Source organism: Artemia sp. Qi Xiang Cuo, chromosome 3 (genome assembly GCF_049724085.1).
Source record: "Artemia sp. Qi Xiang Cuo chromosome 3, ASM4972408v1, whole genome shotgun sequence".
NCBI classification, from domain to species: Eukaryota; Metazoa; Arthropoda; class Branchiopoda; order Anostraca; family Artemiidae; genus Artemia; species Artemia sp. Qi Xiang Cuo.
The window spans coordinates 14,623,991-14,639,430 of NC_142796.1; the positions used below are offsets into that span (position 1 = coordinate 14,623,991).

A 15,440-nucleotide genomic window follows, 5' to 3' on the forward strand; every position below is an offset into this window, starting at 1 on the left:
ATTTTCGAGGAAGGTCTGCCTCATTACCTCCCCCCTGTACGTCTCTGTTTTGAGTTTTTTTCTCTATTATAGCTAATCTTTGCTACTTATTTTGGATTGATTCCACCTGTGGGGTTGTTACCACCCATCTACAAGTCAACCCCTGTCACATTAGTATGCAAAAACAATGAAGAAGAAAAAACACTTAAAAACCAAAGCGATGGTCATTTTCAGCGAAAAGGGAAACTAAAATGACAAAATTGATATTTGGTTAAGACTTCCGCTAATGCGTCCTCGGTGCTAAAAGAAATGGAAAAAGAAAGATAAAAGGAAACAAATGATTAGCAAAAAATAACAACCTTTGAAATAAATTGCACCAAACCAAAAAAGTAATGAGAAAAAATAATGCAAAACCGAAATGAGAAATTAAAGACCATCAAAAAATAAGATTGGGCAACAATCTCTTCCCTAGAGACTATTGCAGCCTGTGTGCTAATTTAATTTGTATTATGACGGCTGCTTGATGTCGTTTTAAAATGAGTAGGAATTCGAGCTAAAGATTTTTTTTTTAATTACCATAAACAGTACTTATAACTCGCCGCAGCACCAAGCCGCCTGAGGCCAGTACAGCGACGCACGCTCCTCCTACGTCCCAATCTATTCAAGGCTTCCAACTTTAAAACCTTCCACCCCAACAGCTGACGATTTGCTTCCCATTTAGCCCTTGACAGTTGGTCAAAAAGGACATTCTTTGCCAATCTCTCATCTTCATCCGCAGAACGTGCCCTAGCCATGTTAGTCTTTCTCTCGTTATATTCCTAGAAAGTGGGATTGAACCACACTTTTCGTACATCCTACTGTTTAAATTAAGGTCAGTCGGTCGGGTACCCAAGACGATCCGTATGCAATTTCTCTAGAAAACATCTAGCAAATCTTCTTACATTTTTTGGAGTACCGATGCTTCAGAACCATATTTGACCAATGTCATCACTGTAGCTTCAAATATTGAAATAAATTGGGCATTCCAATATTCTTCTAGGGTGCAATTATCAGCATAATCTAAGTCCAGGAAAGTTTTTCATCTCCATTTGATTCCGTGTTCTCCCGTTGCCTTTCCTGTGCTCCTTAAGACAAAGTCCATCAGAATGATCCATATAAATGGGGATAGAATACAACCTTGGTTAACTCCTGATTAATTACAAAAAAAAAACTGTTTTTCTGAGGGAAGTAAAGAGCGAAGTTGGAACTTAAAACGAACAAAGATTACTGCTTCTAGGTCTATCTAACATATGTCAATAAAACTAGTGCAAATAAACTAACTGACGATATTTCCCAAGCTTGTAGGACTATAGAAAATTAGCGCTTTACTGAAAACACAAAACAATATAGGAGTTTTAGTACAGTAAAAGTAAACCATTTAAGGACACTTTTTACTGCATAAAAATTAAGCATTTTACAGACATTTCATGATTATTCTGTGGACAAGTTCGAAGTGAATCCATCTTTGTAGAATTAAGACTATAGACTAGCTTTAGAAGTTTTATCATAACTTTAAATTCTTCGTTGTATAGAGAGAATTATTACTTCACTGTCTTCCTACCATTTATTAATAAGACCAGTACAAATAAACCAACTGATGATATTTCCCTATGTTTGTGGGATTATAGAAAACTAGCGCTTTACTGAAAACACGAAACAATATAGGACTTTTGGTGCAGTAAAAGAAAACCATTTAAGAACACATTTTACGGTATAAAAATGAAGCATTTTAGGGACTTTTTATGATTACTCGGTAGACAAGTTCGAACTGAAGCCATCTTGATAGTATAAGGACTATAGACTAGCTTTAGAATTTGTATCATATTTTGAAATTCTCCATTGTATAGAGAGGATAACTGGATTTCCAGAGTTCATATTCTGGTTTTATTTGTTCTTCCTTTCGATTAATACTAAAGCGTGTTTTTTTACAATTTAAAATTGTATAATACTCACTATTGGTATTATAACTGGTGACACCTGCTAAAATAAGTTTTTAAGATTATTTTAATGTTATGCTGAATGTTAATGACATCACAGCTGGTGTAAGAATACGAAAAGTATTATAGATTTGTTTGTTGTTGTGACGCTACCTAGTTACTTAAACGCTACCTAATCAATATTCTTTTTTTTACTTGATTTTTGTGTTTTCAGTAAAGGGCTAGTTTTCTAAAATCCTAAAAACATAAGGAAAATATCATCAGTTGGTTTATTTGTGCATCATCTGAGCTGTTTACAAATTTCACAGCAGCGTTTCAGAAGAATGAATTCCTTCTGCATGCTCTTCATGCCGAGTTGAAAAACTCACTTCTAACTGTTTTGGCGAGACTTCTGAAAGCCGACATTCTCATGTCTACTGATAAAATTTCTACCAGTTTTCTTGAGAGCCTAGACAACTTTTTGCAGGACACTGTTGTAGATGAATAGGTTGAGCTTGCGTTAGATGCTGAGAAACTCACCTTGGCAGAAAGACAAGGGTTCAGTCGAAGGATGCGAAGGCATTTCAAGGCAGCTGCCGAACATTTTTTCAAGTAGTGCCCCATCTTTTCTAATAACCTTCTCGAAGAGCTTAGGTGCCTGGATCTCACGGAAAGGAAAAGAGCTAGCAGTCTATTAGATATAGTTGTAGCCTACTTGCTCAAGAGATCCCACTAGGAGTAAGTGTTGGGGTAGAAGTGAGTGTACATTTTTGCAAGCCGAGTACTCAGTAGAACCAACTTCGTCACGCCTCAACCATTACTGGCATAAAATCTTCTCTATGATGGATGCTTTTGATGGGTGAAAGTATACGCTTTTGTTAAAGCTTGTAGAAGCTTTGCTGGCATTGTTGCACGATAGTGCCGACGTAGAGATGAGTATCATTCTCAGGAAGACTCTTCCTTTGGACAGAGCCCCCATGTCAGAAAGTGTCCTGAATGCGAAGCTGTGTGTGATTGACGAATTGAACACATATGGAGGCAAACCTGAAGCATCTCCTATTCCCAAAGAAATGTTGACTTTGGCTAGGTCGGTTTGGTCAAAATATCAAGAGTATATGGAGAGCAAGGCAAAAGAACAAGCTGCTGAACGAAGCGTCCAAGAGCAAGCGCAAGAAAGGAACTGAACTTAGTTGACATCTCTTGCAAAAAAAAAGAGCTAGATAGACTAGAAGAATCATTCCAGGAAATGGGGCCTCTGAAAAACCAAAACAAGCAATTGTTTATACCCTTTTGAAAGAGGCCACTGATTACTTACAGAGAGCGATGGCTTTAAAGAATTCCGTTGACATCGCATTGGCCAATTCCGTACTAAAGAATGTTATGAAAACACGAGAAGACAAAAAAAAAGAAACAGATGAAAAAGAGCGGGCTGAAAAGGAGATACAAAAGAGGAAGTTGGACCTGATAAGCAAGTTCACCTATCTATCAAAGAAGTCGAAGAAGTAAATGAGTTAGGTTGCAAGCTGAAGTATTATGGATTGTTATTACTTGTTTCTAGTCTTGAAGTTGCTTTTCGTTTTTCGTTTTGAATAAATATAACTGAAAATTTAAACAAAACGAAAATAGAAAAATAAATACAACTGCCCATCTCTAGGGAAAATAAGTTCCTTCCAAGGCTCATTGTTGTAAATTAGATGATTGAGTGCATAGAAATCATTTTTATGCTGTTGAAAAACCGGTGTTTTGTTTTTTAAAGCTAGAAAATTTTATTGTCGATTTTTTCTAGCTTGGGAACACTTTAGAAAAATCGTTCGCAGCACTGGAACAAATTTTATAACTTAAGGAAGTCATAAAGACGCCTTTTTTTAAGCTTTTTGCAAGCTTTGAAGTTAAGTTTCAAGACCATCTGGGTTATCTTTAAGGGTTAGGACAATATGGGCCCTCAAGGAGTGCCTCAGTTCCTTTAAGGACTGGAACCCCCTTCGAGCTCACATATTATTTTGTGAAAATTTCATCTTCATGATGTTTTTAATCATTACACGAAAATATTTATAGTTTAAACGAAAATGTGATTTTATTTTGTCATTTCACATTGTGACACCAAAATTTAATCACCTTAACCAACACCCCCCCCCTTCCTCTCACTAACAGACTGACACAGAGGGATGGCGAGACGAGTTTGTCTATAAACTAATACAAGTGAGACTACATCGCTCCCTGTCACGATTTTATAATACTGCTATCAGCTGCTAATGATGTTTGTACTGTTGCCAGGAAAGTTTTTTGATTTTTTTGGAGCAAAAAAGGAATTGAAAATTTTAGACTGACTAAATTCAAAGAAGTGCTCAAGTTTAATTTTAATGTGTGAAGATATGATGCCTTGGAAAAATTCTGAAGACTTTGAGGTTTAATCAGTTTGGTTAATTAATTAAGAGATTAATTTAATCAATATGAAAGATTTTTTCATCCATGTCAGTTATATAACTGAGCAGGAATGTACTTAAGAGAAAAAGTGTTTTATGCACTGCGTGAGAGGGAATGCATTACACAAGAAAGGGCAAAACCCAACATTCCTTATACTGCATTTTAACTAGAAAAGAACATAAACAAAATAATAAATCTAAAGTTTTTTATATATGAATGAACCAACATTTCAATAAAGATCAAAATTTGATTAAGGATTTCATAATTGATACAAATCAGGGTTGCCAAGTAGGGACAACCTATTAAAGTTTATATACAAAACTAACATTTCAGCAAAGATCAAAATTGGATTAAGGGTTTCATAACTGATTCAAAATCAGGGTTGCCCAGTAGGGACAACATTTCAATACAGTAACATTTTTTCATTATTAATATTTCTTTAAATTGGGATTTTAGGGGAATACTCACTTAATGCCTTATACAAAAATTTAATTAAAAATGATATAACAAATTTTGTTGAAAACATTGTACAATATCACTCAACCTGTTACGAATAGGTCTTCTAGGCTGGCTGCCAAAAAGGCAAGATTAGCTTTGAGAGCTCGTTTAAAAAAAAAAATTTCCATTTGAATGAGTTGCCTTTTTTCACTTCGCTTGATGTACTAGTCCTGGTTGAACTTCCCTGAAGTAATGATGGTAGGACTGTTTTTGAATATATTCTAGTTTTAAAGATTGTATTTTAATGTGAGTTCTCTTATATTCTTTTTGCATTTGTTTTGCTGAGGATGACCCTTGGATATAGGGTCGAAATATTCATTTAAAGTTGCATTCCAATGTCGTATAAAAAAAATTCCCTATTTTTCTACTTGTTGTTTATGATTTCATAGCTGATAAAAATCAGGGTTGCCAAGTAGAGCCAACCTACTAAAGTATATATAAAAAACTAACATGTCAGTAGTAAAGATAAAAATTTGATTAAGAATTTCATTACTGATACAAATCAGGGTTGCCCAGTAGTGGCAACCTAATAAATTATATATAAAAAACTAACATTTCAGTAATGATCAAAATCTGATTAAGGTTTTCATAACTGATACAAATCAGGGTTGTCCAGTAGGGGCAACCTAATAATGTATGTACAAAAAATAATATTTCAATAAAGATCAAAATCTGATTAAGGTTTTCATAACTGATACAAATCAGGGTTGCCCGGTAGGGGGAGCCTAGCAAAGTATATATCAAAAACTAACATTTCAGTGAAGATCAAAATTTTATTAAGGACTTCATAGCTGACATAAATTTCTTTATGAGGATTCTCTAGCTGAAGTGCACACAGGATTCAACCATTGGTTGGGGGAGGGGTGGAAAATACAAAAAATAATACTTTGAGGTGATTTTTTCAGGATACCCTTCTAATCAATCTAAGGGAGTATTTCTGTCGTTCCCCTACGTATCTTGTTATAGGTAGATTTAATCTTAAAGATTAAGAGAAACTGGGAATTTGATTTTCAATGAAAAAGACATGCAGGTTTAATTCTGCAGTTTTTTGTTCCAGCTTGCGCCAAATTTAAAGAAAAGGGAGGCTGAAAAATCAGCAAAAAGTGAGCTAAAAGAATATTGCACGAAATAGCTTAGGAAGAGACGGCTTTTCCTGTGAAAGTCTAGTTGTCTTCGGAAACCAACATATTACAGGCGAAAAGCGTTGTCAAATCTTATCTTTGCTTATTTATTTTCACGGTTCAACGTGGCAACACTGAAGAAAGGCTGATACTACCGTAAAAACCGCAAATTTTTGAAACAACTAAAGAAATTTATTAGAGAATTGTCATTTTCAGCTATAAATAGACATAAGGGGTCCAGGCTAAAAAATTGTAATTTTTTATGTCCTTAGTGGTTTGTCTTTTGATTTAAAGATAAAGTACTTTGTACGAGGATAACACTGCTTACGGTTAAGGTAGGAAATAAGGTTAGTAGTTGGTATCATATTAAATCAGAAGTGGCGTTCTATCCCTATTTGGTGGACTTGGTCTTGAGGAGCACAGCAAAGGCAATGGAAGAACGTGGAATCAAATGGGGAAGTGAAACTTGGAGAAGAAGTAATATTAGAATATTGGAAGCTACAGTGATGAGAGTGGTAAAGCATGGTTCTGAAGCATGCGCACTCCGAAAAATGGAGGAAGATTTACCAGATGTTTTCCAGAGAAAATGCCTACGGATTCTTTTTGGTTCCCGACTGACTGACCGTATCTCAAACAGTAGGCAGTACGAAAAGTGTGATTCAATTCCGCCTTCTAGAGCTATAATGAGAGAAAGGTTGTGATGGCTAGAGCAAGTTCTGCAGATGAAGGATGACGGATTGTCAATGATTGCCCTTGTCAGTCAACCGTCTAGGACTGAACGAAAAGCAGGTCGTCCCCAGTTGGGGTCAGATTTAAGGGAAATGGGAACTTTCTGGGAGGGTCTAAAGAGGGATGCTTTCAATAAATTAGGATGTAGGAGGAGCCTGTGTAGCTGTATTTGCCTCGGGTGTCTTGTTACTGAGGTGAGTTTTTAGCAGTAGTAGTAGTATTAACGATAAATTCTAAAAAAACAGTACAGTTAAAATACAAATTTCATATTAATATGCGGTCAAAACACGCATGAATCAAATTTCTTTCGGTAGCCTTGTCATATATCTTTTTCAAGTTTCAGCCTTCATTCTTTGTTCCGAGATTTCTTTATTGGAATGATTTTCCAATTCGTCTATGAATTTCCTCTGATTTCCTTTTGTCATCGTGCCCAGAAATAAAGGATGTAAGTCGCAGACCTCTAAGGTCTATTAAAACAAGCAATTCCGTCTTTAAAAGGCCTTTAATGGGTATTCGTCTACCTCTAGCATTTTTAGTGACTTCGTGGCTTTAGTGACCGAATTTCTGTCTTTCGAAAGACCTTCTCCCCTAAGATATGATGACACTTGAGGTAAATATAGCCGAAAAAATGGCATGATTTTAGGCTGTTTTAGCTTCATGTGGTTATGTGCTATTTGCTGTGATGAGGTTTAGTTAATCTCATGTGGTCAGTAAAAGTAGTATTTACTTCATAGGAGATAGGGAGACAAACCATGGTTTGGTCATGGTTGGCCAAGCTCAGAAATTACCTAATATCTCTATGCAAAGATGAAGCCTCATTCTTTTGTTAAATGTAAATTTTACATTACTAATGTTAATATTAATAAAGATTTTTTCATTATTTTTATGTGACGCTTCCCTGAAAAGGTTCCTTAATGTTTGTTTTTCTTGGATCTTCATTGATGTTTTTTTCCTGAGAAGTCCTGAAGACGAAAGTGTTGCAACAAAAGCTCTAAAATCTAGGGAAAATATAAGAAGCGTCCTCTGGTTTTAGTGCAATGAAAAAAACCTAATATTTTAATGTTTTCTTCAGATCATTTAAATTTTTTAAGTTTCTCCAAAGATTTTTTTTTGTATGGCTTAAAATAAAGCCGTGCCATAAACCTGTTTGGGAGGAGGGGAGATTTTAAACTCTCTTTAAGCCATTGTAGTCAAAGAAAGAACCTCACTGTTGTGAAGAATATAAGAAAGGTTACACCAGAATTTATATTTTTGTTTCTTTTAAATCGTTGCTGAAAGGTTTTAAGTTTTCTTATAATGTCGTTTGTTTTTTTGTTGTTGTTTTTTGTTCTACATCTATCTAATCGAAAAATAAAAAAAACAATTTTTTTATATAAAAACATATTTCTATAAACTATAAGAAACATATGTATTATGAGTACCTTGTGCATTACTTCCTATGCTCAGAGATTACTTATCTGCTCAGTTACATAAGTGTTATAAATGATGAGGTAACAAGTTTAGTCATTATAACATTCCAGAAATTTTTGGAACCCTGTTCTGCATTACCTTTCGAGAAGAATTAACAAAAAATACTCATTAACATAATTTAACCTTTCAGATAAGCGCCTTGGAGGAACTCGCGGTCGTGGTCGTGAGACACAAAGTCGAGATATTCGAGGCCCACCCAGATTTGGCGACCGACATGAGCCTAGAAGAAGTTTTGAGCCCCTTCGAAGTCCAATGGGCTACAGAAATCGTATGCCATCAGCACCCGGGGGAAGATTTGCTCCCTACCCACCAACGATGACAGGAACAGCCTCGTCCATAAGAGTGGGTGTTAATCCTGAGAGGGTAATTTGCACAATTTTACGACACAGCGATTTTGACTTTGCAAAAACTTAATAGCGAAGGAGTGAAGCTCCTTATTGACCTTAGGAGCCCCTTAAATCCTCATCCTCATTGATGTTCCTAGTCTTAGTGTTCTTATGTCAGCTATACTGTATCAAAATTATTCGATTATGCAAAGTTTATTATGAGTGGTAAGTTAAACTCCTTATCGAGCGATGGCTCGATGGCAAGACTTGAGAGCCATGGCTAATTGGAGTAAAGCCAAGACAGATAGTCTCAGTGAGAGTCAAAGCTGGCATAACCTTTTTCAAAATTGTTTAAAAATAATGTTATTTCACTTGTTGATAGATAGTTCATCATCCATCCTAGGGTAGAACTAAGGTAGGTAGGCAGGGAATAAGAGTAATTCAAATGAGCTATACCTTACTAGGAAAGCCCACTGGAATTGCAATGGGGATGACTGATATTTTTGGACTGATTCATGACAGACAATGTCCACTGGACTTGTATACAAAACGGGGACATGGCTCTCGAGTCTGTCATCACTTTCACCAAGCTGATTATAATTCTAGTGGAGCCAAAGCCTTTTGAAGTTTTTTTTATTATTACAATCTTCGGGGCTCCATTCGCAATGATGACATGCCGGTAGTCCTGGTAGTTTCCTCATTTGATTTCAGCTTTGATGTATATGTTGTACCCTCGTATAATATATATATATATATATATATATATATATATATATATATATATATATATATATATATATATATATATATATTAAATACATGTTTTTGAAATACGTATTTAAATGCTTTCTATGTATTTGAAATGTTATTTAAATATTTTGTCCTGTATTTGAAATACAAATAACTTTGAAACCCAGCATCAATTACCATCCTGCCATAACATAACGAAATGTAATTGACCAGTAGATGACACATCGCTCTGGGCCACGTCGGAAGGAATTTCATATATTCTGCTTGTTGGAATAAGAAACAAGTTTGACTCACGATGAAGCACAATGGCAGAAATTTCTGATTCGAAAATTCTTAACAAGAAATGTTTCAAAATCAAAGAGTTTGATTTTGTATCCATTGACCAGTGTCAAACGTTCTCTTGCACTTGAAGACAGGTTACCATAATAACCATAGGTACAGGCTCTATAAGGATTATTATGCATCAAAAAGTTTGTGGTAACAAATTATAAGTGACCCTGTCCAGTAGTAAGCTAAACTCTAAAAAAGAACTTTTACCACAGTTAATGTATCAAAAGAATTTGCTTTTGGCTGATTCAAAATGTATAAAATTCATTAAATTTAATGATACCCATCAAAAACTACAAGTTTGAGAAAATTTGACTGTTTTCTCAATAAGGGACCCCTCAAAATCAAGCGATCTTGATGCAAATCATACCATCAGATTCAGCATGTAGATCCCTATCGTAGAGAGTTCAAGCTTCTATCTACAAAAATGTAAAGTTTTACGATTTTCCAAGAAGAAAACAGATGCATGCTTGTTTCTTTTTTTCCCAGGTGAGGTTTTATTGAACTAGTGGTCCTGGAATATCGGAAGAGGGCTCATTTGATGAGAAATTAATAATTCTAGTACCCGTTTCCAGTGATTAAAAATATAATGCGATGGAAAATTTGCATTTTCTGCCATTTTTAGGCATCAAACAATGATTTTGTCTCAGTGAGGACCAAATTTGCCTTCAGTTGACAATTGTGAGAAAGAAACGGCGCACAGTGACGCATACGTTTCTGAAAAGTCCCGTTTTCTAATGTATATAAGATAAATTATAAACATGATATTTATTATCTTGCTCATTGACTTAACTATGTTGATTAAATTGAGTTTCCATGAAAATATGTTCACGGATATATAACTGCACATAAGTTATTATTAAAGATATATGGGGGATCATTGTACAGAGGGGGGGGGGGTATCACATGCCTGAAATTGTCTAACTCTACATGAGCCTTCACGTAAATATAGAAAAGAGTGTGCTTGCTTCGGGGGGGGGGGGGGAAGGTTGTATGAACTAATTTCGGATCTCCCTTCATTTAGAATAAGCCTAAATATGGTTGCTTTAGGATGATACCTCCCTTCCTATTCCAGGAAAATGTTTCTGACGTTGATTTTAATGCTTCATTTAACTAAATATTTTGCTTCATAATACAGTGATGTAACGTATAAGGGCGTTTAAGCTATTATGAAGCAGGGTTGGTAGGTCATTTTGTAGCTGGGAGGTTAGATGCCTCAAAGAGTACATTTGGTACTTGTGTATTGTATCCTACACACGAAAGAAGTCAAGTTTGGTTAATGCTAATGAAATAAAATAAAATAGGATTAAAATATAATAGTTTAGAAACAAATTTGGGCTATATATTTGCACATTAAGGGGGGGGGTAAAGCATAGCATATATTAATCACGCAACCTAACCTACGTACCTTTTTTCCCCCTAAACCCCAAAAAACAACAGATTAAATATTGTAAACGCAATAACAAATCGCGCTTTGCGATTTTATCCATTGCAAATACACGTTTGACTGGTTTCCTGTAGTATTTCATTGTACAGTCTATAGCGCTGTGTAGGATATAATGTACAAGTACCGTACATTTTTATGGTCAAATTTTCTAAGCCTCATTCAGCCTTCAAATAAATATATAATTTTTTTGAGGAATTGTTCCCTAGTCCCACTGGATTAGCATGGATAATTTGGGTCTACACCATTATTAAATCTCCAATTTTCCGTGTTAAAACTTTTGCGGGGGATATTCTCCGGAGGGGGGAAAAGACTTTCCACTGAGGAGGATTTTCTGTAACTATGTGAAAAATGATAAAATTAGATTTAAAAAAGAATTATCCTTCTCCATAAAGAAGCGTCCTCCATGCAGAAGAGGCTCCAAGAGTAGAAGAATCTACCCAAACTGATGCAGTAAATATTATTGTATGTGATGGCTCGGTTCTTCTTTGTATAACGATTTCAAAAGTGTTTCAAAAAAGTATCACGAAGACCGTTTCGTCTGCTTCTGTCGAGCCTCTTTGTTCAGTTGGAAGTGCTATTTTGACATACAAGAGAAATAAACTTGGAGACGATAAAATCAAAAAATAATTGTAATTGAAAATGAAAAAAAAAACACATTGAATTATCAGTGAAACGGATTGTCACGGTTTTTATATCCAACTTTCTTGGTTTGTATAGTGTTTCTATGAGTATAGTATAGTTTAGTTTCGAGTATAGTATAGTTCCTATGATTATAGTATAGCTTCTATGAGTATAGTATAGTTTAGTTTCGAGTATAGTATAGTTCCTATGATTATAGTATAGCTTCTATGAGTATAGTGTAGTTTATTTTCGAGGATAGTATAGTTCCTATGATTATAGTATAGCTCCTATGAGTATAGTATAGTTTAGTTTCGAGTATAGTATAGTTCCTATGATTATAGTATAGCTTCTATGAGTATAGTGTAGTTTAGTTTGGAGTATAGTATAGTTTCTATGAGTTTAGTATACCTTCTATGAGTATAATGTAATTTAGTTCGAGTGTAGTATAGTTTCTGTGAGTATAGTATAGTTTCTATGAGTATATTTTACATGAAATGTTTGCTATTTTAAGTGTTGCGCGAAGTTTGGATGCTGACTTTCCCCTCTAACATGTGTGTTACATAATGTTCAGAACAAGTCAAAAAGAATTATAAACCATTTTAAAGCTTATCGTAGGAAGACTGAAAAATTTTTCGAAACTATAAGGTTTTTTTTTTCATTTCATGAAATTCTCAGTTTTATACAATTTTTTCATTTTAATTTAGGAATATGGTTCTTAAAAATCCAACATAAAAATCGCTTTATGAATGGACTGAAGATTCTGATTGAAAATAAGTTAGGTATTATCTTCCTCTCATTGCGAAAAGACAGAAGAAATCTGAATTAATAAATAAATAAATAATTTCTGTTGCCCCTCATAATTAAAAAAAACACACACCTGACAGAGTAGGAAAAACAACACAATGAAAATAAATTCAAAACTTGACCATTGACAGGCTTATAGAATATATTCAGGAAAGTAGAAGTATTTTTTAGCCGCTTTAGAAACGACTCAATTGTTCTTTGGATAGCATCTAATGGGCTAGTGACTCTATATCTGGGCAATACAGTGGTGTTGCTAGTCCAAAGCGGAAGCGAAGTAGGTATTTCACACATTCGTAAAAATACTTTCTAATACCAGCAATACCACTGCGAATGAAAAGCTGTCAAAAAGACGAAAGGTCAAGCAAATGCTGGACTACAGAAGCATTGTAATGAGATCCTAGGATGCGGCGACTAAACTTAAATTTCATAGCAAATAAAAGGCCATAAGCTTTCCTATTTCATTTCGCAAAAAAAAATCTTTGAACAGAGTGCGTGTTACACACAAATTTTTTCCAATTGGTACTCTAAGGTAAGTAAGGTGATCTTGCTCATGAACACCATGGGCACCCAGATACATACAGATTGGCTCTTGGGTATGGCGGTTAAAAACCTGGAAAGCAGTTTTACTCTCGTTGAACTTTAGTCCAATTTGGTCTTACTCCTCCGTCAGTATATGGGAATTCTCTTCTACTCCAGTCTGCGTTCAACTATTGTTCACAATATCATCAGCGTAATTTGCTAACGTGACATCAACTCCTCTAAATACTTAGGTCATAACAGCTCTATGTTGAGGTTCAGCAATCCTATGATTAAACAAGGGTCTAGAAGCCAGAGCTCCCTGTCTGATACCTTTCTTAATCGGTATTTAGGGAGTAAATTTGCTATTTGCGAATGACTATCGCTGCTCACATTAAAAAAGAATTCTAATATTGCAGGCTATTGTAATATCTTGTAAATTGTTTGGTGATTCTAATCCTTATCTCTCATTATTTTCTTTACTCCTCTTCTTCCTCTTTTTTCTCTCTTTGAGAAGTGTGCATCTTTCTTCTTTTTTTTTGTATTCTTCTTGTGATAAAACAGACGCACTGAGTTCTACCTCTCAGTCTATCTTTATTAACATTTGGTCTTTTGTTTACTGTGATCATTCAATAAAGTTTAAGTTCAATAAAGTTTAAGTTCAATAATATTTGGAATTTTTCTTTTAGGATTTCGATGACGGCTATAATGTTGGTGGTCCAGAAAAGCGTCGCGATGCTGCACCTATTAAAAGTATCCTTGATGACATATTTGATGAACCAGCGTATTCGCCAGGAGGTGGATCTATACATCGTCCAAGAGTAGGTGGGTCCACATTTCAAGCTAGAGGGCAAGGATTCGTCGATGGTGTTGGTGACAAAAGGCCTGTTCCTATTCCATGGGGGTCTTTTGGTAGCCTTGCGGCTGGAGCTTCTTTGGCGGGTCGTGAAAGGGCGCAAGTTGCTCCCCAAAATTCGTGGGGACAGCCAGCATCCCGGTCACCATCGTTGCCAACTCCACGACTAGTTTCATTGGTCACAAATTCACCTCGACAGTCAGGGCAACCGTGGAATCACTCTGGTTACCAATACAATACTGCTTCTATATCGTGTCCAGCTACAGGTACTCCTGATGCTGTAACTTCTCTGGTGGGTCGTGAAAGGAAAGCAGTATCTCCCCACAAATCTTGGGGGCAGTCATCAGCCCATTCACCATCGTTGCCAACTCCACCAAAGATGCCACCGGCCGTTGATTCACTGCAGCAGAAGTTGGGACAATCATGGAATCAGTCTGGTTACCAGTACCGTGCTGCGTCTACTACAGCGTATCCTCAGTACCAACAGAGTGCTTGGAACGGACAAAGTTATGATCCGATTTCATCATCGACCCAACAGCAACAGGTACTAAAACATTTTTTCTTTTTTTTCAATATGTCCCAATTTTTAACATTGACGAAGCTGATGAAAAACTTTTCTTTATTGAAGTAATAAAACAATCGATGATCCATATAAGGGACGGAAGATTAAAATCTCTCTGTCTGTCTGTCTGTCTCTATCTCTATCTCTCTCTTTCTCTCTCTCTCTCTCTCTCTGCTCTCTCTCTCTCTCTCTCTTTCTCTCTCGCTCTCTTGCTCTCTCTCTCGCTCTCTTGCTCTCTCTCTCTCTCTCTCTCTCTCTCTCTCTCTCTCTCTCTCTCTCTCTCTCTCTCTCTCTCTCTCTCTCTCTCTCTCTCTCTCTCTCTCTCTCTCTCTCTCTCTCTCTCTCTCTCTCTCTCTCTCTCTCTCTCTCTCTCTCTCTCTCTCTCTCTCTCTCTCTCTCCTTTATTTCTTTCTTATTTTCTTTCTTTCTTTCACTATACTAGTATGATGTTTGATAATATGTTTGTCTTTCAAGGGTATTTTTCCTGAATATTTTCTTGTCAGCATGGACCTGACTAGAGATTTATCCCTTGTGTTTATGGACTGAAGAGAATGATGTCATTTTCGTCGCCATTGCCTTCCCCTTTTTTCTTCTCATTTTTAGGGTATTGCTCAGGTCATTCAGACAAATCGCATGAAAAGAATAAAAGAAAAAGTGCTTACTACAAGGGTAAAAAGCTGTTCTTCTGTAAATTAAGCTTTTTGTCCCATTGCTATTTAATCGAGAAAATTTTTCAAGCAAAACAAAGAACTTATCAGCAAAGCTTTTAAAAGCATTTTTAAGGTGGGGAACGTTCAAAGATCCCTTATCAGTACATATAAGCTGATGGTATTTCTGTGGAAATCATGATGGGTAATGTGATACTGCAGGTCATGTAATTCTGCTAGATAAACTGGAGAATACAGGAGTTTGTGTAATGGCCTTTGATTGAGTAAACTCATATTCACCTCATAGAAGATTTAAAGTCCAAGTTAGTGGTGAATCGTCTGACCGTATTTCAAACAGTAGGGTGTACGAAAAATGTGGTTCAATCCCACTTTCTAGGGCTATAATGA

General features: G+C 35.8%; 1 protein-coding gene across 1 annotated transcript in view; it reads left to right on the top strand.

Moving 5' to 3' along the window:
• The window catches only part of LOC148953795 (uncharacterized), a 65,570-nt gene that overhangs the window by 47,439 nt on the left and 2,691 nt on the right, over positions 1-15,440 (top strand). The window contains exons 6-7 of the mRNA XM_089085638.1: positions 8,307-8,539; positions 13,657-14,367. Of these exons, the coding sequence (XP_088941764.1) occupies positions 8,307-8,539; positions 13,657-14,367 (944 nt within the window). The remainder of the gene's footprint in view (positions 1-8,306; positions 8,540-13,656; positions 14,368-15,440) is intronic.